The sequence below is a fragment of the Festucalex cinctus genome, chromosome 18, assembly GCF_051991245.1.
Source record: "Festucalex cinctus isolate MCC-2025b chromosome 18, RoL_Fcin_1.0, whole genome shotgun sequence".
In the NCBI taxonomy this organism is placed as follows: Eukaryota; Metazoa; Chordata; class Actinopteri; order Syngnathiformes; family Syngnathidae; genus Festucalex; species Festucalex cinctus.
In genome coordinates, this window is record NC_135428.1 from 9,089,568 (window position 1) to 9,110,800 (window position 21,233).

The 21,233-nt window shown below is 38.5% G+C and overlaps 1 protein-coding gene and 1 long non-coding RNA gene across 2 annotated transcripts in view; both read right to left on the reverse strand.

The window, feature by feature from the left end:
• ephb4a (eph receptor B4a) overlaps positions 1 to 11,606 on the reverse strand; it is a 47,224-nt gene extending 35,618 nt beyond the window's left edge. The window contains exons 1-2 of the mRNA XM_077504774.1: positions 11,406 to 11,606; positions 10,805 to 10,990 (exon numbers count right to left, since the gene is read on the reverse strand). Of these exons, the coding sequence (XP_077360900.1) occupies positions 10,805 to 10,883 (79 nt within the window). The 5' untranslated portion in view covers positions 10,884 to 10,990; positions 11,406 to 11,606. The remainder of the gene's footprint in view (positions 1 to 10,804; positions 10,991 to 11,405) is intronic.
• On the reverse strand, positions 7,942 to 9,476 carry LOC144006438 (uncharacterized). Its single transcript, XR_013279826.1, has 3 exons — positions 9,182 to 9,476; positions 8,538 to 8,770; positions 7,942 to 8,266 (listed from the first exon to the last, which is right to left on the reverse strand). It is a non-coding gene; the product is annotated as an uncharacterized LOC144006438 (long non-coding RNA).
• Positions 11,607 to 21,233: the final 9,627 nt, after the last annotated feature.

Consider the following 21,233-nt stretch of genomic DNA (forward strand, 5'->3'; position numbering starts at 1 on the left):
CAAACTTTTTTTTTGAAACACGAAACCATGACTCTGTCCAATCTCAGAGAGTAATCATCATGATAATACAATCACCAGGCACGCCATTAAGTAAAGCCAGTTAGTAGTGGTCTCTGGAGAGGTGGGAATACTCTAAATTTTGACTTATAGCCAAAATTAAATACTAATTTTCACTTATAGCCCATTTTCTCAAGCAGTCCGGAAAAAAATCATGTACCATGTAAGAAAGATGTATCAATTTGCTCACAATAATAAAAATAAAAATAAAAATATCATGACTTGCTTAAGAGCAGTTATTACTGGTAACACAAGCAGCCCAAATTAATGTAAAATGTATTTATCATGAGGTAAATATACAGTATAAATAATCTTGTAAAACAATATTTAGTGAACTATGAACAAAAATAGTGAAAAACATTTCTTGACAATAATATCTTATATGTGACCTCACTAGTCTAAACATGACATTCTGATCAATATTACATATTTGGAATATGAGTAATGCAGCAAAATCCAGCAGTTTTGATCCATCTCAGTTGAGAGGCTGCATCAAAGCCTTCTGTATGCTCTAGCATTAAAAACAAAACAAAACAAAAAAACGTATAAATACGTCTTTGGGACACTTAGAACATTTAAAAAAAACACACGTATTTATACGTTATTGGGAGTAAATGAGTTAAGCTAGTGTGTAACCGGTAGTGACCACACCAGGGATCGAATTTACACAAGTCTCCTGTATATGAGCTCAAAGCTAAATCTCCGGGTCGCCATCAAACCTCAGAACGCTATTTGAAGGATTATTTTCCTCTGCATGACCCTCCCTAATCTGCCTCTGATTGGCTCATCAGTCATCATGGCTAAAGTTAGCGAATCTAATCAGTGAAGGCAGGTGGTACCAGCCAATTAGAGGCAGAGGAGGGTGGGCTCTGGCTTCACCATCCTTGAGCAAAAAAATGGGTAATGTAGCTCACATATATTACTGAAAGGTGCATGAGTGGTGACTGAAAAAAAGAATCAGAAAAACCTCAGTAGGATTCAAGGCAGTTCTCCACTACTGCAAACCATAACCACAATAAATAAACCCATTAAAGTGTCAGTAATAAATCTCATTTGCGCATTTCAAATAACAATCAGCAAAGACAAAATGTGATGGAACCTGTTGGGTGCAGCACTCCCTAAAAAGAGGAGTCACCCAGCTGCCAAAAAATGGCGTAAAGTGAACTCCCTGACTCGGTTTTAAAACGCGACTCCCTCGCTTAAGCTCTTAACTGCGCGCAGCTGTAGGAGGGCAGCCCGCGCGCAGGAATATCTCTGCTACGCTGCATGAAGCAGAACCCACACAGCGCCGTGCGTGAAAGACAGCCCCTTCGAGACATGCTCAGCCGGTGTGCAGACGTTCAGGGTGCGAGCAAACGTTGCACGGGGACTCTGAGTTAAAAAAAAAAGAAAAAAAAAGTGCGCATGCGACATAAGATGTAGGTCAGGGAGGGAAATATCACAGGCTTGCTTCTTGATGTTATTGTGGTTGCAGATACTGCAGATAACTATAAGCTCATTTTTGAGGAGGAACAAACAACGGTAACAAAAGTAGATTTCCATTTTAATGTACTGGAATGATAGATGAATGAGACTGATAAACAAAACCTAATGAGCAGTTTTCCCTCTAATTAAAGGCCCCTTAATCACTTCATTATGATCGCAAATATGGCCCCAGGTGTGTATCATCACAAAATGCTAATTGCTCATTATGCCGACATACTCCAACTCAGGTCAGTTTTTCCATGAAGAAAAAAAAAAAGAGAGGGGGAGAGAGCCCCCCCCGTCCTCAGGAAAAAGTGGCATTCTCCTTGGTGCTTACAGGCTGATAGGCAGTGGCCTCAATCACACTCTGCTGCAGCCCGTCCTCATTGTGTCCCACTCTCAGGGAGCAGAGTGTGGGTGGAGGACAGACGGGCTCTCCAAAGCGAATGCCTGATGTGGATGTATGAGTAGGGTTGGAGGGGTTGGGGGTTGGGGGGGGGGTCGCATCCTCTCGACTAATATCCACCTGCATTTGCACGAGGGACTACGCATCCCCGCGCCGAGGGTACTTGTGGCACTCGGATGCCTGTTTAACTCTTGAGGAAGCTAATCACGGGATTGAGGTGGCGAGGATGATGGGGCGAGCAGCTTTTGGAGAGAGGGAGCAAGGGAAGGGCGGGGGAGGGGGGGGGGGGGACTTGCTTTAAATGCAAATCCCTTTCTTATAAAAATCGGTTCCGTTTAAAAGGATTTCTGGGAAAAGATCCACATTTCTGCGGCAGGGGGAGAGAGTCAGCAAGCGAAATAAATAGCATAGCTGCAGTCGGGCATCAAGGAGACAAGAGGATGTGCAAAAAAGAGCGGCGAAAGGGAAAGGCGACATGTGCGTTGAAGGAAAGGATTGTGGCTCACGTGAGGCCTTGTGGATAGAGGGTACAAAAAAAAAATGCCTTTGAGCGATTAGTGGTTCTGAAGACGATGAGATTTTTAATTTAGCAACATTATGTAAAAGGTGAAAGAAACTATAAAGGTAAATACTATACTGTATGTTATTTATATAAAGTGTGTCATCGGGCTTCCAACCTGCAAGCAGGAATACCTAATAACATACACATTTCATAGTGAATTTGCTGTTTCCCAAGCAGGAAAAGAAATCTACACACTACTCCCACAATAAACATGGCGTCTGGAAAAGATAAAGTAGGTGACGTTTAAAAAGGAAACAGTTTAACATTGACTCAAAAGAGGAAGACAAAAAAAAGTGAAGAATCATCTGAAAGAGGAGAAAGAAGCAATATGTAAAACTATTACAGATGGACAAGTACCGATTTGTTTTGTTCCGATACCGTTTTTTGGCCCCTGATACAGATTCCGATATCCAGCTTTGCAGTATCGGCCGATACCGATACCATACCGATACCTAAGTTTGTTTTTTTTCCTCAACATGAAAAAGCTGTCCTACCATTGGTTCAGAGCATTCAAGGGCCAATAGGATCTCTTCGATCGGCATGCAGTGAGCATGTCACATATCAGTGAATGTCGTGCACGAGCAAGACACAAGATGCTGAATCCAAAATCCTATATTAGCTTTGGAATTAATGGTATCGGCATGTTACTCAACGATACCGATACAACTGTTTTAATGCAGTATCGGCGCCTCTGCCGATACCAGTATCGGTATCGGAACAACACTAGTACCAATACTAGGTATGGAAATCGGGCCGATACCAGATCTTATTTGCAGGCACTCGCAACGGCAGCCAATACATGTACCGCTTGTGGCCATTTTATGATCAGGAACTAGAAATTAAGTGAACAAAATTAATTTCATGCAATTTTGATGAAAAAATATATAGTGGGACATATACCGGTAGGTCTTTCTTAAAAAAAAAAAAAAAAAGTACATATATTTATAAGTACTGTATATACACACTGTACTGCATACTAAAAAAATACATGACAAAGTATTCGGACTGCTCAATTATGAAGAAAACATTAATCACAATTTGGTCATAATTGAAATCATGATTGGGATGATCATTTGTTTTTTTTGGTACCAAACAAGAAAATGTTTAAACGTAAAAAATATTAAGACAAATTTCTTTGAAACACTATAATTTTAAGTTTCTTTTGGACCAAACAAGATTTATTAAATTAGTTATTTTAAAATTAAAATAAAAAAAGTACAAATATATATATTTAAACTACTCTAAATGAGTATTAATTTTTTTTTTTTTTTCACGATTATGTCAATTTTGTAATTGTGGAGTGTAATAATTGAAATTGTAATTGAATTTCGAGTAGTAAGTATAATTATTTATTTGTATCATTATTCATGGCCAGTGACTCACCTGGCCATTGTATACAGTCACGATTTAAAAAAATAAATAAAAAAAATAAAAATAAAAAAAGAGAAGAAGAATGGCTGTTGTAAAAGCCATTCCTAGAGTTGCAGTTGATGAAATAAATATGTAAACAAAACTCAATGGAATGATTTCTGTGAGTGTATGTATGACCTGTGAAAACAGTAATAACTGCAAAAACTACAAATGATGCCATTCTGATTGAGACAAACACGACTGTGTTACAATTTGTGTGTTGGGTGGCGCCTCCTTTTCCCTCCCTATTAGATACCGGCTAAAAGAGTGCTGTCAACGTTTTGGGTCCGCCACAATGAGGCTGCCCCCCCGCTAAACAAACTCCACTGGTGACTTTGCTCTCTTTGCAAAAGCAAACTTTATGAAACTATCAATTGCTGAAGATGAGTGCGGGGCAGTATAAGTCAGCAACAGTCAGCCATTTTCTCAGAAATGATAACACCATAACCTCGCTTCTTTAACGCCAGTGGACAATAGTCACAATGCCCATTCACAAGCATCACTGTCGTCCACGCACCTGAATGGAGCACACTTCTTCTGCTTACCATGACAACCACCGTCGTCAAGCGAATGATTCACAAACTCAAGCTGAGGAAAATACCTTCAAGCCGTGATACCGCAACATAATAGAATACAAACGAATGCTTCAAATGAAAATGGTCACCAGGAAGCATATAAGAAGCATTTACAAATGTCCATATAAACTGCCACATCACAGGGTTTGTGATGCCCCTTAAAAATAATGGTCTGTTTACAGTAGTGTGGTGTTTCTCTTCAAATTGTGGTCATGAACAAAAGCCGCCATCTTCTAAGTGGTTTTTAACGCCACCACAGAAGCTCAGTAATGTAAAGCTTACACTCATATAATTTAATCTCCTACCGTAGTGTGTCGTCTTATAAGAACTGAAAGCTTCTCTTTGTCAATTCGTGGGCCTTGGTTTGTACTTTTGTGTACATAAAGTAATTCCGACATTCGAGCAGGCCAAAGAGCTTTTTTGTTTATTTTTTTTTCCCACTTTCCTACTTGAACCCCCAACCCTCAAAGTTTGTTATAAATTTCCAGCCAAAGTAATTATCCCATTAAGAGGTCTGGGTTTTAATCTTCACAGGGACAGAACGACGAGAGATCCGGCCCCGGAACGATCTCGTAAGTCATTTACGGCCTCGCGAAAATAAAAGAGGAAGGCTTGGCAGCTGCGAGCATCATCTGCCCTCACTTCAGTGCAGAATCAAAAACTTGGTAAAAAGACGACAGATGTGATGCCAACGCAAGGGGGAGGTACTCGGATGACAAAAAACATGATTGAAGTTATTTGACATGGCAAAATTGTACACACGTCTGAAAGAGATTAAAGCGTTGACGATTTGACATCAATCAGGATGAAATGTTGACTGATTACCGTTTCAATTTGTAATTACCGTTAACACTGTATATAGGGTTAATGTGAGTAGTACTGTAGTTGTGGTATTAGGATTGGGCGATATGGTCAAAAAAAAAAAAAACACTATTTTTTTCAGTCGTTCTGGATGATTATGATTTTAATCGAAGTAATAAATCCAACAAACATTAATTTACAGGTTTCATTCATTCAAAAATAAATCCTGTGCAAAATGTTCAGGCAATTAAATAAATATTTACATAAATTTAACATTCTTAGGTTGTGCAAAAAAAATATATTTAATAATCTATACATATATTTGCTTATTAAGATGTATTTTTCGATGTATTATTATTATTTTTATTTTTTTAATTTATAATTGATAATACAATTACAATATTTATATGCAACTCAATTTCACAATGTAGTTAATTTTTAACGATTCTATTTTTAAATCAAATTAATTTGATTTATTGCCCAGCCCTATGTGGTATGTGTTGCAAGATCAAACGAATATGTTAGAAGACAAAAATTGCCGAATAATTTGAGTTTTGTCACACAGTTTTTAGTTTGTTTTTACATGGTTTTAAGAATTTTAAATGTTACTTAAGCCATTGATTGGACTGCTACTAAAAGATTAGACCAGGGGTTCTTAACCTGGGTTCCATCGAACTAAAGTAAACTTAAAAAAAAAAGAAAAGAAAAGCAATATGAATTCACATGCATAACGGAACAACTTGTGGTGTTCCGCAGGGGTCAATTTTGGGGCCTCTGCTGTTTTCATTATATTTGCTGCTGCCCCTCCATCTTAACAAGACAGCAGCGGTTGTTTTAAAGCGCTCTATAAATTGAGTGATGGGAGTCAGCATCCTAACGGCATAATTCGTAATGCCAAGTTGAACAATTCTAGTCCAGCACAACTAGCAAAACTGGGGAAACATTTCCTTCCACAACACAGGAAATCACATTGCGTAACCACCAAACAAACAATTATTATGTATAGGAGGTCAAATAAAAAAAAAAAAAAGAAAGAAAGAAAAATCTGCATGACATTACATCATTTGCACATCTGGAAAGCATCAATAACAGCACAACTTCACTGGTCATCAAGACTTGTATCATGTAGATGCCCACATTTTAATGTTTGACTGCACACAACAAAAGCACGGCTGACCTCATCCGAGCCATATCATTGTGCTCCTATAGGTCGCTTGCACATCGTAATGCATCATGGGAGTTTTTCCTTCGGGCGCCATATTGGGTGTCCGCCGGTTCACAAGGTACACTCGCGAGTTACGGTAGAGCTTATCAACCTGATGTAATTTTCGCAGTATTTTCACGATTTACCGGAAGATCAAAAACAACGATACAGGCAGAAGGTGTCTCTGTGTGGCGGGATTGATCCTAATTACGTCCTGACCAAGGGTGATTTTTTTTTGACGGAGAAAGCTTGCTGGCCAAATGTGACATCTCTGGACATCTTTCCCTACCTCGTGTTGACAACATGCTCCATAACACGCCAACAAATCCCTGGAGGCTTACAATTATTTTGTAAGCGGGTGGATACAGAGTGTAAACTTTAACATCGCATCAGAAGAAACTGTTGCTGTTGCACGTAAGTAAACCACATGGTGTTGGTAATTCTGCACACAAAAATGTTGATTTGTTCTCAGGCTTCCTGTTATCATTGTGTTTACATGCACAGCTAGGTTTACCTGATGTGGTTTTTCTAACAATTTTATAACAGGCAAATATGGCAGAGCGTATAAGAATAAAAAGTAACTATGCACAGCCTCCCCGTGGCTTAATTAAATTTAATGCTACCCTTTCACTAGTTACATGTTACTTAATCAACTTATTCTAAATGGTTAAGGTTAACCACTCTCAGAGGACGTATTTTTAGTTTCAGTTTCCAGTACAATAAAACGTGTTCATGGTAACTACTGAGCATACTGACAGCTTTTCTTATGATCTCACGGTTAAGGAGGCTGTCACAACACCCAATTTCTGTCTGGTGCCGGATGGCAACAATTCCCATCACTTGTCACGACAACACCAATATTATTACCAGGTATGTATGGCTTTACTTTTTGTAGTTTCTTATTTAATTCTATGTTTCATATTTTCATTACAATGTTTGTAATATTTTCAGATTCAGGCACAGATTAGTTTAACTGGACGTACTTCTGCGACTTTGTGGTGTGGACAAAGTGTGATTGAGCGAGTCCACCCAGATCGCTCGTTTTGGCCAGTTGGAAAAGCCAGAGTTTTTTTTTCCCAAAATCCCCTCCTTACCTGAACTGCTCGGGAGAGCATTTACTAGATCAGCAGTGGACTTCCAGTGTTCCTGCTCAGCCGCTGTCACCTACCACTTGCTCATGTACTTCAAAGATGCGGAATAAAGTAGTTTTTTGTGCTGCAGCAGATTGTAAAATCAAATGATATCACTTGAAGTGTGCCAATCTAGACTTCCAAAAGGACAGTGGTTTTGTGACAAGTGTGAAACAAGGATTATTGGGAAAACTGTAACACAGTACTGGTACTTGTCTTACATTAAACAAATTTAAAAGAGAGCAACTTTTTCCTCTGTACATAGCATAATGAAAGTCATTGCGTACCCCATCAACATTACATCATACCGTCATCTCAGGATCGTAGGCACCTGTGCTAAAATAAATACATTAATTAACAGTTCAATTTTATCCCTGAAATTACTACATCTAATCATTATTCACTTCATTTTTTGTGCTTTTAGAAATAATAGAGATTTATGCCATTACTTTAAGAGGGACCATATTGCACATTGAGTCAAATCCTGTCATTTGTATTATGTATAGCTTTGTAAACAAACCCAACAATAGAATTTGTATAAACGCTGCCTTTATTAGCGCCAAACAAACAGTCGCATGTTGTCCTCCTCCAATGCTTTGATGCTCGCCTTCGTTTCCATCATGTCATTGGCAATCAAGTCGGTGTGGCATGAGATCCCTAAAGAAAAAAATAAAGAAAAAATCAAAAAAATACGGTACCAGTAATAGGTTTAATATAGTAAAGTAGTATAGTTTTTTTGTCAGTGTAAAAGAAATGTACACATTTTGTTGCATTTTTTAATGTATGAACATTGCTACAGGCAAATACTTATTTCTATAAACACTTCCAAATGTCTCTAAAATATAAGGTGCGTGTACACACACAAACAAAAACACATACATTCACTCATGCATACAATATATCATGTAATGAATTCTGAGTGGCATACCAGAGTCAATGATGTCAGCAGTACTTGAGGGTACAGGTTACTGGAGCCATCTGGCTGCTTAACTGCAACAATCTCTCTGCCACTTCGAGTCGTCTTTTCTTTGCTTGTCTCTCCTGTGCACGTTCATATCTTGGCACCGACTGGGCTGAGACATAGATGTTGTAACTTGGGACCCAACTTTAATGTTGGAGCCCAGTCGGGATGATTGGACAGAAAAACGGGCGCAGGGCGACCTGTTAAAATAAACAAATATATAAACAAATAAAATATGGAAAGACTGGTTATTTTACCGCAGTAGGGTGGCCGTGAATAAGTTCTTTAGCATGATGTGTAGGCTACCGGGGCTCTGTTTTCTTGCATCAGCCCCTTCTCTCTTTTTTTTCCAAGTTTACATTTTGCCACCAAAAAACATGTTATCGGCATTAAAAGCCCAAGACTAATCAATCCAATTTCAGCAGTAAACACTTTGCACTGGCACTACTTGGGTGAAAATGTTCGATGTTAGCTTTCGGCTAACGTCCGCTAGCCAGCTTGTACTACCGAACTTGCTTGCTCATGAATCCAAAACATAAGCAACTTGCCCATATATGGGCGGTCGAAACGTTATTAATCCTCATGCATTAAATAAAGGTAAACAAGCTTACCGCTCACAAAGTGATGGCTGCACACACGAGCCCAAAGTAACGACTTCCCTCCGGAGTCCGCACTCCTCTGTCTCCAGGCCCTGGTTCCTAATTATTTTCGTAATTCGGAAAAAAGACCGACCATTTTCCCCCTTGGCTTTGTTCGAACAGCCAACGATACAGCAACAATGTACCATTTTAAACGCAGAAAACAAACGTGATAGATACGTGTTAGACCGAATCGCTACGTAAATGGAGGCCACCCAGCATGGCGACTACGAGAAATCCGAGGCGGAAGTGACGACATGTGCAAGCGACCTATAGTACAACAGAAACCGTAAAGACACCCCCCCCCCCCACTCCTCCGCAGACAGATGACAGATTGGAGTTCCTGCCACAGAATAAGTCAAGTCAAGCATGTTCCGCGTGTTCCTGTTGACGAGCAGCATTGATTGAAACTTGGCTTGAGATGCATTTTTTCATGTTCAAAAGTGATGAGCAAATGCTGGAATTGGTTGGGGAATTAGCCAAAGAATTGGCGGAACACAAATGTGAACTCTTCTGTTTGGGTGAAAGTAACTTTTAATGGCACTGGGGCATCCAGCAGATATCAGGAGGGGGTTTAAGGAAGGAACATAACTGTCAGCGGTTGTGTGATGTGTGTAAATATCAATAACTAGAAAAACCTGATGGGGAATCAAAAGTCAGCACACAGTGGTATTATTTGGAATACAAACCAAAACAGCAGCTAAACTGATCATCCAAACACAACTCACTTCCCAAAAAGATTTATATCAAAATACAAAATACTGTTGAGGACTTCATGAGGATGTAGCAAACATTTGAGCGAATAGATTTTCATTTTAATTCACATCTTATAAAGTGTAACATAATTTAATGAAAACTTTAACAAACACAACAAACTGCCACTGCAATATAAACGTCTGAACATGTTGAATTGCCATTGTTGCAAATTGTGGTGAATAGTCCTTTCAAACATCAGCCAAAATAAACATTATTTTCATTATTATTATTTTATAGTTCAATTCAAACCAAAATATTCTTCAAAAAACACAAAATTCAAAAAAATTCCAAAATATGAAATGAAAGGTTTTTTGTGTGTGTTTTTTTTAAATAAATATTTACAGTTGATGAATGATATTCTCGAAAATAATTGACACACATTGAGATGCATAGAGGGTACAATTTGCATTAGACTTTTTTTTTTTTTTTTTTTTTTTTTTAAATCGGCCGATTAATCTGTAATTTTTTTTTCTGTCAAAAATCTACAACGGTCGGAATCTTGTGTTGAATAATTGAAACTGGATCCCGACCAGATTAAACAATTGATATATTTTTCTCATTATAACTGAATGTAATGTGAACCTACCTATCATAAGAAATAAAAAAAAACTTAAATGACAGGAACATTTACACACACTCCTATTAGGATTCAAAAGCATGTCTGCTCCGTGGTATCTATGGTAACTGCCATTAAATGTTACTTAAGCGATGTTTGCAGTATAGCTTCATTGAAAATTCCTTGTGGTTTGGTATCCATGCACTTTCTTACGGACTATTACAAAGGGCAACTCACCTCCCACCACAAAAAAACTAAACAAAAACAAAGTATGTGTGACTCACCTTCCTCAGCAGAAGTCAGAGGAGCCCAGTCCAGGAAGACACATCCCAGCAGGCCAATGATCCTGTATGTCAGCTCCATAGTGATGGCGATTGGTGCACAATGGACTTGTGTCCTCTGTTTAGCCTTGAATGAACAATCAGATGGCACCGGCGTCTCGGCTGTGTTCTCGCTGACCACAGACCAGTCTGCATTTAAAAGTGGACTACTGAGAGCCAAAACACTCTGGCTGGAGTGCGCTTTTAAAAAAGATAGGACGTCATACGTGTGATGATGAAAAAATAAAAATAAAATAAAATTGGGGGTTCGTCCAACTTGATAAAGTCCTGATTGCAAAATCACAAGTTTTCAGTCATGACGACAACTTGTTGTTTACGATGAGCTTTTCCAACAGTCTCCAATTTTCATAGGGACCACCCAAAAAGTCAAAATCTCCACATGAACACTTTACATTTTCACGAGTCCTTTCATGCTCATTTTTTGTCAAACAGCACAAAAAAAAGGAGCCAACGTGCTCAAGTCGTTCAGCCGCAAATGCACCACACTAGTTGGGTCGCGGGTGCAAAAGAGAGGAATCCCAAATAGGGTAACGACAGGTCTTACCTGGCGAAAATTGTCAAGATGGTGAAAAACGACTATAAACGAGACGAAGCACTTGATGAAAGTTATGTCGCCCGAAGCTGCGTGCAGTGAAACTGGCCACCCACGGGAGACTTCTCCTCATCCTCGCCGCAGCGTCCAGCGGCAGGCAGGAGGCAGCACCAGCGAGCTCCGCCCACTCCTGTCACCAGGAAAGCGGATATCACGCGTGTGACATCACGAACTACTTCCGGAAATTACCGTCAAATTAAAAGAGAGCCCACACACTATTATTTTATTTAAAATAATTTAAAATAAAACGACTGATGTCCATAAAGAAAGCATTTACGTCATAATTTAATGTATGTGTACTGATGATAATAAATCCGCAAGGCTTTCTCTGTTGGACTCAGTAGGACATATGAAACTGAATAAGTGATTAATTTTGTTTTGGATTTTATTAACTTCCATCTTTCACAATCGGCACATATTAATAAATTTAAAAATCTTAATCTCTGTTGATTGGGATATATTTCTTGTTTTTGTTTGTTTTACGTTCCAAAATTATATATGTTAAGTGCAGTAAAGGGCCTAGCATTAGCAACCACTCTTTGTAGCCAGTCTGCTAGCCGAATGGATGTATATAGATGTATATAATTATTTTGATTTTTTTTTGCACAAACCATCTACTTGTAGCAACTTCTTCTTGACAGATTTCAGAATTCCATGGTAATGACAACTTTTAATAAGGATGGCAAAAAATGAAAAAGGTGTGTACACATTTGCTGACAGAAACAGAAAGGCAACGCAAAATTATTAAAGCATTTATGTCAGTCACACAGGACAGTTTGAAACTAGCTCTTGGTATTTCACACTTTTACCTTTCACACCGATGGAGCAAGGCCTCAGTTTTATTTGACTATAATGGGAGTCAATCGTACCTAGGTGATACTCCTAAATTGCTCTTTGCATCCTTTCAATTCATGGGTGTGTCAGTGTCTACCTCATTGTGTCATTTGTTTATTCCCGCACAGAGAACGGTGCCTTGAAAGAAACCAACAGTTTTACTTTGAAGTAAAATTCTTCTCATTTCCGTTTTTAGTTTCTCTTGACAATGTAACGAGCAAGCCAGTGCATGATGTTAAATTGTGCAAGATGAAACCTGGTGGTCGACGCGGGTACTATCACTCTATCCCAATTTAGTTGGCCCGATTCTGTCCTGAATTTGGCCCTCATCTTGGTTCTGCTGCCGGTGGGGGGGTGATCTGATTTTCTAGGCCACAACACATGCTCAGGCCTGAAGAATACAGCTTTCAAGGACAATCCCTTAGGCCAGATAACCTTTAACCTGGGATTTAAATGGCGGGAGTCTGTGAAATGTAGATACTGGACTTAGTGTATTTCCATTCTGCCAAATATAGACATTGCAGCTTCTGCAATATTCACAAGCTCGAGTCTGCTGAAAAAGTCTGTTGAGATAATATTGAAGTTGCATAATTAAACCCTGCCAGCATTCGAAATTAGCTTTCATGCATTTGTACTAACTCGGTGGTTGCTTTGATACTTGTACGTCTAATGACATCTCTCTGGAATGTGCAATGTTTTTCTAACAAGCTATCTGAACATAGCATTTTTTAATGAGAATCATAACATTACACATTCATTACATCAGTGATGCAGAATAGGCTCTTTTTTTTAAATCTAATTAATGAGTCCTTTTCTCAAGGGGGAATGAATTGAATAACTTTTTTGTGGGGGGAAAAAATACAGTGAAAGACAGCTGCATTAATAATCGCAAATGCAAATTTCAAGTCTAAATGACAAAATATAAATAAGACATTAGAAATTCAGCTGACTAACAAGGCCAGGCAGGGTTTAATCTTGGCAAGGCGGGACCCGTCTTTCTTGTTTTGGGGGGTTCAACTTGTGTATGTTTTTGGCAGAAGCTGAATTAGTGAGAAACTCAATACATTTCAATGGCTCTGTCGTATTGACATCACCTCGAGCTCGTTTCTGTGAAAGAGTTCAAGCTATTGTCGATTAAAGCTGTCATATGTGGGCCAAGCAGGCCTTGTGGGGACACTGCAAACAACAAACCCAAGAAGAAAAAAAAAAGAGCACAGACTTATCTCCTGCAGTGCTTTGAAAGGACTCTACTCTCTCTCTATGGAGAACGTATCATCCCACTTCAAGATATTTTTCCATTCAAGGAGGAATTCTGAAAAGTGATCATCTGTCAGCCTCTTCTCAAAAGAAGAAGGCAGGTCAAGAGCTGACTTTGTCACCCTAAATCAGATTAAAGAAACTGTTTAAATGCGTTTCCACTTCATTGAAGCCAATCAATATGGGTGCTTGTGGGAAGACGGCATGCAGGGAGGATTTTACTTCAGGGAGAAGACAGGTAGCTTGCTGGACAGATGTCTTTTGTCTCAGTCGAAAATGAATAGGATTAGATTGCTGCATTTAGGGGGCGGTGGCTGGCTAATTCCAGCCACTTAAATATGGGGCCAGAGGGGCCAGCTAACGCTACGCTCAGAGCTGTATTCTTTACACAAGTCCAATCCTGTTATAGATAGATAGATAGATAGATAGATAGATAGATAGATAGATAGCTTTAGCTCGCTAGCTAGCTTTAGCTAGCTTTAGCTATAGCGGCACTGAAAATAAGTGAATTCCACGGATGTTATAAATTATAGAACAGCTTGTGTCAATATTTCTATTCACAATTGACATTACGGAAGAGTACGCCACCCACCCGCCGACCAAAGAGAGCCTGTTAGCTCGCGAGCTAGCCGCGAGCTAGCGCCTCGCGATGATATGCGTTATGTAGGCCTAGGCATCAACAAGTTGCTCAACAAAGTGTCATCTATTTTCCAGTAGGGCTTGGTTTAGTGCTTGAATGTAAGTGAATAGTAAGAACAATTTGATTTTTCATGATTTTGAAGCCTAATTAAACAGAGAGATAATTAATTGTGCGCGTGTGACGTATACAGTATCAGTCAGCTAGTGACAATTGCGTTCAACACAAAGTGGCAGTGGCAAGTGTTGAGTGTTAAACTTCACACATATTTAAGCATTCACTGCTCCACCTCCGATACTGCCTTTATCTTCCTATCCCGGGCCGGTCACTTTCAAAAAAACAGCTACACAAGGGGGTAAAAATGGGGGACAGGGTGGTTTAGGTGGTATTAGTGTGAAAATGGCTGAATGATCTTGACTTCTGTTAAGAAACTTTTTCTATTCACTGAGAAAATCTTTATGCCGTCATCCATTTCTGTTGGCTGACAGAAAAGCAATCCTATTGGAAAAACAATGCAAACCCGATTCGTCAGGTGTGTTCCTCATCTGCAAACAAAAAAATGGAGCCCTTCTCAAATATGATAAAGTGTCAGGTATGAATTAACTGATGTCTGTTACCTCCCCATGGTACGCAGATATAGAGCTGTACATGACAAAAACCAGATTGACCAACACGTTACAAATGAATGCACAGTTCGAAGCAGCCAGCTGGGGCCTCATGGGCCAAATAGGCCTAAAAAATGGTTGGGGGCGGTCGACGCAAAGAATGAGTGAGTAAAAGCAGCTCAGGGGCTGAAGTAAATAATAGAATATGACAATTGAAGGCAGCTGTTTGAGCCTCGACTCCCTACTGGAGCTGTCACGTTGCAATGGAGGTAACAAATGACGCTGATAGGCGCCATTTTCCGGAGACTGATGACTAGCAGCTGAATTTTTTGAATTTGTAAGCTAACCATGCAATGCTGGTTATAAAATCTGCACAGTATTAAAAAGTCACGCATCAAATATCTCATGCAATGGAAACATTGGTAATTAATTAAACCTCATTTTTGGACTGAATGCTTTGCGCCACTCAAGGAAGGAGACTGCAGAAGCGGCACATGACAACTGTCGTGCCTTTTGGTTTGGTGATGATGACACCGTCTTTGATCGTTTGTGTAACGCCGCACGGCTTCCATGGTTTCAGACAGAAGTCAACCACTTTTAAGTCGCCTCGGAAATCCTCTTTTCCAATTCTTCAGCTCGGATTTCCACTACACGGCGGGATGCTCATATATCAGCTGCAATTTCATCCAAGTTTGTCCTCTTTTCAGTGATGCACTGCAGACTTAGAGTGATGGAATCAGCCTCTTTTGAAAATAGAAAAAAAAATGAATAATTTCTCCTGGTAATGTACCAAGATGACTTGAAAAGAATTCTACCTTGATACTGCATCGTTAACCAAATCATCACGCTAATTTCACTTTGCGAGCTTCCACGCTCGCTTACGTGGGAACTGAAATTGTATCCTAATCACCGGCTTGATTTAATGATACAATTTGGAAGCATTCCTTTAGCTTCTTCTGTAAGATTTATTTGGCTTGCTGGCAGCAATAACAGGATGCTTGCACTAAATTAGCGCAGCATATCTGACTTGGAACAGCTTGAAATTTTCCAAATTAAAGAGAAAACACATGACCGCACGACCACGGGTAACTTTAAAGACATATATTACCAACATAGTTTCAGCCTTTTGTTCATATGGAAAATATGATCAGGTCAATAAGAAACAGATTGTTTGAAAAAAACAACAACAGTTAGAGTAAAGTTTTTGAACATTTTCTAATGATTTTATTTTTCTGAGGTGAGATTGTTGGGAATATGAAGATACTGATGAGAACTAGACTCAGTGCAATTTCTGGAGAAATTGTGTGGGAATGCTGAATGCTAAGATTTGAATGCATGTGGAATGCTTATGAAGTAAATTGAGAGATAAATTATGAAATTATAACCTGTGCCACAGAGCAGTATCAGACACCTGGTAATGATGATAAGTTATATGTATGGAAGTGGGCGTGGAAACAGTGATACTTAGAAAAAGTTCAATGTCTGTCCCATTGAAAATGAATGGGGAAAAGTTGATATTAAAATGTTAAATTGTGCAAATACTGTAAGTAATGTGGAATCACACGATATATATACCCCGGGAGGTGTGAATTTTTGAAGCTAGTTGAAATTTGAACAATGTAAATAGGAAGTATTAAGTGGGAGTTGTTACGCGGCAAAAAAAAAAAAAAAAAAAAATGTGGAAAAAAAAAAATCACAATAACATATGTGGGAATGGTTCAGCATTCCCACAATTAAACCCACAAACTCCCATTTGGGAGACCACCACTCTACCCTTGAGCCGTGCCGCCTCCGTTACAGTAATTTAGAGAAGAACCAGAAGCAGAATTTTATTCCGATTGGCCACCACCTGTATTTGTAATAATATTTGATCACACACAGCAAAATATCAATCTCTTATATAGCCATGAGTGGCTTCAATTGAGGACATCTTAAAATGAGAACTCATTTAGACGATTTTCTAGTCATCCATCTGTCTTGCAAAGAACAGAAGTGTGCATGTCAAAGCAGCCGGCACGATGCATTCCGTGGCGGTCTGTTTGCTGTGGACACCTGCTCATGGCTGATAGGAGGATATCAGCCATACTTGTTCTTGACCTTTGATGGACACTCAACCATCTTTCTGCCTTATCGGCTGTTAGCAAGTAATTGATGCTTCTTTTTGCAAGAGAAGACTTCCTCCCAGAATAAATAAAGGAGAAAGTGGATGAATGGCTTTGCTTTACGTTGTTTACAATGTCTGCTCGTCATTTCAGATTTCAATTGTGCGTTTTTCTTCTTTTTCACATATCTTACATCATTTTCAAATTAGAGGCTCGCCACCCTCAGTTCAAATTTACTGTCAAACTAAACAAAGAATTATGTGTTGTGTATTTAAAACAACCACAAACACCTTGGCTTTTACTCTGCTAGCATATAATGGGAAATGCCTAGACCAGGGGTGTCCAAACTACGGCCAGGGGGCCAATTGCGACCAGCCGGCCATTTTTCAGAGGCCCGCGACATATGCTAAAAATGGCATTTGACTCAGTTCAAATAAAACAAAAATGTTTGCAGATGGTCAAAGTAAGAAGGGCGGGTATCGAAAAACAGATGCCATTAAAGGTTATTTTAGTTAACTAAAACTAATGAAAAAAATAAAATTCAAAAAACAATTTTGTTACCAAAATAAAATAAAAACGAAAATGCCTTTAAAAAAAAATGAAACTAACTGAAACTACATTTTATGTTTACAAAACTAACTAAAACTAACTATAATTATAGCAAACATGCCCTTCATTTTAGTCTTTGGTAATTTATTTCATGCATAAGCTTTGCGGATGATTTGAAATCTGATTTTTAGTAGATTCATTTTGATATAAACTGGAATAATGACGTTTGAAAGTACGTCACACAGAAGTGACGTCATCTAGGAGCAGCCAATAGAAAAGCACCTTCAGATGACGTTGGTGGTTTTTAAATATTGCGCACAAGTAATACACATTAAAAAAGAACAAAAAACCAAAACAAAAATACTAACAATGAAACTAACAAACTAAACTAAAACTAAGCATTTTTTAAAGAATTAAACTAATAAAAACTAATTAAAATGAAAATTTCCAAAACTATAATAACCCAACTGCCATATTATAAATAAATTGGTCAATATACTGTAGCAGTTTTCTAAATATGCAAAAGCACAAATAAATTATTTGTACAATTTTTAGTACTAAAAACACAATTTCACTTCATAACATTTTGTGGCCCTTGCACCTTGATTTTCTGTATTGTGGCCCTCAAATGAAAAAGTTTGGACACCCCTGGCATAGACGGTATAATGAAAAGCATCTATAGTATGTAACTCTGAGCAACGCATATTTGAACTCAAATATAACAATATTTTGGCATAATGCTCCAGAAGGATGTTTTAAGTCTGTAAATTATATATCACATTTTCATATACATTTTTTAGAATTTTAGAAAGACTAGATAGAAAAGCCAAATATTAATATATTACAAAATGTAATTGAGTATGCGAGAGCAGTGCAAATGTTCTCTCTCACAAACGCACGCTGTTGTTTTACGCATTCAAAACGGTCCTTTGCTGTGTGCTTTTGTCAGGATAAAAATGGTTGCTGAGATGAGGAGGTGGGAGGCAAGAGATCAGCGTGAGTTTACAAACGGAGAAGGAGCGCCCTCCACTGGTCGCAGCGACAAACCACCAACACAGATTACGCAACACATTTCTATCAGACGTCCATCAAATAAACAAGGCTCCGGAGTCCATTTTCAAAAGCATTTTAAATTAATTTTATTATTTCATAGCTAATTTACAACAAGCGCTTCACTGAACTGGAACATTTTAATTTGCTCGATATTGTCATTGTTAAATATAGTTTTCTGCATCAGTCAACTTTGTTATAATCAAGTCTTTTCTGTAAAAATTAATATACTTTCTTTTAATAAGGAATATCACACTATGATATGGATGGCTGAGAGAGATATTAAGAAATACACGGAACCCTCAAATAAACAAACTGAAAACATTCTATTTATGGATGTGACTGGATGCTTGCTTTATGTATTTGTGTGTGTGCGTGTGTGCAGATGTGTGTCTGTTAAAGTGGGCTCTAGTTCTGTTGGATCCGATAATCTGCATCATTCCTGCAGTGTCCACAGCTAAATCTAAAGCCAGACGGCGTCATATTTACAGCAAAAACTCTCTCCGTGTGGAAAATAATATAAAAATATACAGACAATTATAAATAAATAAACAAAACATAAATTGATATCCGTCAACAAGCTTCAGCTATCTCACCGTGAGCTGAAGGAAATCAGTGTGCAAAAAAAATATTAATAAAATAAATCAACAATAAATAATGTCAATACTTTACCTGCACTCTTAGAATTCAGTAAAATGAAAAAACAACTCAACACAAACACATGCTCGTAAAATCTTAAAATCCTTTTGCTTTTTCACCTTTGTACCTGTGGCATAAAATGCTGTCAGTGCAATAAATAATTTGAAATCTGGACACACATATATAACCTTCTTCTTTGCATAACATCATAACCATATTGCACTACAGTCTCCCTGGCACACGTACGCACACCACCCATTTATCTATAATACATTAGAAGCCATTTTGGGTGTTATAAAAGAGATCAATTCTCTTATAGTATCATTTATATTTCATATTTGATAGACTTGCGCACTCACACGTATTTGCATTGTATACAAGTTTCCATTGGTTTCGAACATAAGACTAACATGTCAAATATACTCGTGAGGTCTCCTTTACATCAACATGGAACTTTTTTGCCGAGTGAGCAAATTCCACAAACCAAACTGCAAATTTAAACAAAGAAATCAATGAAACATGTTTTGTGATTTTTTTTTTTTTTTTACAGACTATAGCCTTGTTAGAAATTGTCATAAAAAAGATATATGTGTATATATATATTTATATTTGTATTTATATATATGTATAGACCATTTATTTGTGACTTAGCTTTAATGTGTATGGTCACAAGAGGGAGAAAGCAGAGTAGAACTGGAAGCAAGAGAGTAAAAGAAGACGTGTACCTCCCACGCAAACGCACGCACACGCACACGATGGCTTTTAGTACGGCCACCGGAAAAATCAGCGTCAACGTCTTGTGGCCGAGGGATTGGCTCGTAAGAGTGATGGGTGCGTTCAAGCTCTGCTGTTTTGTGCCCAGAGAGTTGATAACATTCATCCAGGTTTGTGACCAGACAAAGGTCAGAACAGACAGCCCCCCTCAAAACCCCACCCCCCCTCCCATGAGGGGGCGTGCTTAAGTTACAATTAAACATGTTTTCGGTGCACGAGTGTGTGGACGGGCGTGTGTGCATAAGAGGCTAACATGTATGTCAAGAGTTTCTGCTCTGCTTACAAGTTACCGTGTCGCTCTTCTTCATCATGAGACGTGCTTAACTCATTTGCTCCCAATAACGTATAAATACGTTTTTTTTTAAAATGTTTTAAGTGTCCCAAAGACGTATTTATACGTTTTTTATTTTTTATTTTTTTATTTTTATGCTAGAGCATACAGAAGGCTTTGATACAGCAACTGGAAAGAACGGTTGCAGAAATGGTAGTTATTACACAAACTGCCAGCAGGTGGCAGCAGAGCAAAGGAGATGAACCAGGGCCATGTAGAAAAAAAGCTAAATTACTGACAATTTAAACAGATTTTTGAAAACTGATGAAACTTAGTTCTCTTCTAATGCCTAATTGCTGCAAAACAGAATCAGATAGAAAGATACTTTTTTTTTTTTTTCCTGATGAAAGAAGAAACTTTAATCTTTCTTTTGAAAGGTTCCATGCTTTTATAGCAATAGAGCATAATATTCTGTGGGCCTTGCAAAATCAGTCAAAATCCAGTAAAGCAGCCGGGAGCGAACGGGATTGCTTCTGTGAAAATGGCTGGGAGCGAATGAATTAAAGACTCGCCCACGCTCTACTTAAAGCGGAAGTCAAACCAAACATTTTCTTTAAGATATGTACTATGCAGCCCCACTAGTCGGGACATGGTATTGTGATTAATATTGCATTTGTTGATTATGAGTTAAGCAGCAAAATCCACCTGTTTTTATACATCTTAGGGGGCGGCCATTTTGCCATTTGCTGTTGACTGGAAATGACATCACTGCTCAGGGCTCAGGTAATGACACAGAGGATTAAACACGGCTGGCGGCCATCTTATGTTGCCAATTATAAGCTCACCTAACGTAAATACAAACTTCTCCGCTGCGTTTTCACATTCAACACCTGTTTTTATACATCTCACGGAGCGGCCATTTTATCACTTGTTGTTGAATAAAAATGACAACACAGTTGTTCATGTAACGACACGGACTAACAATGGCGCTTACTCACCATTGGGAAATAAGTGACGACGCTGGCGGCCATCTTACATTGCCACTCACTAAGCTCACCTCAC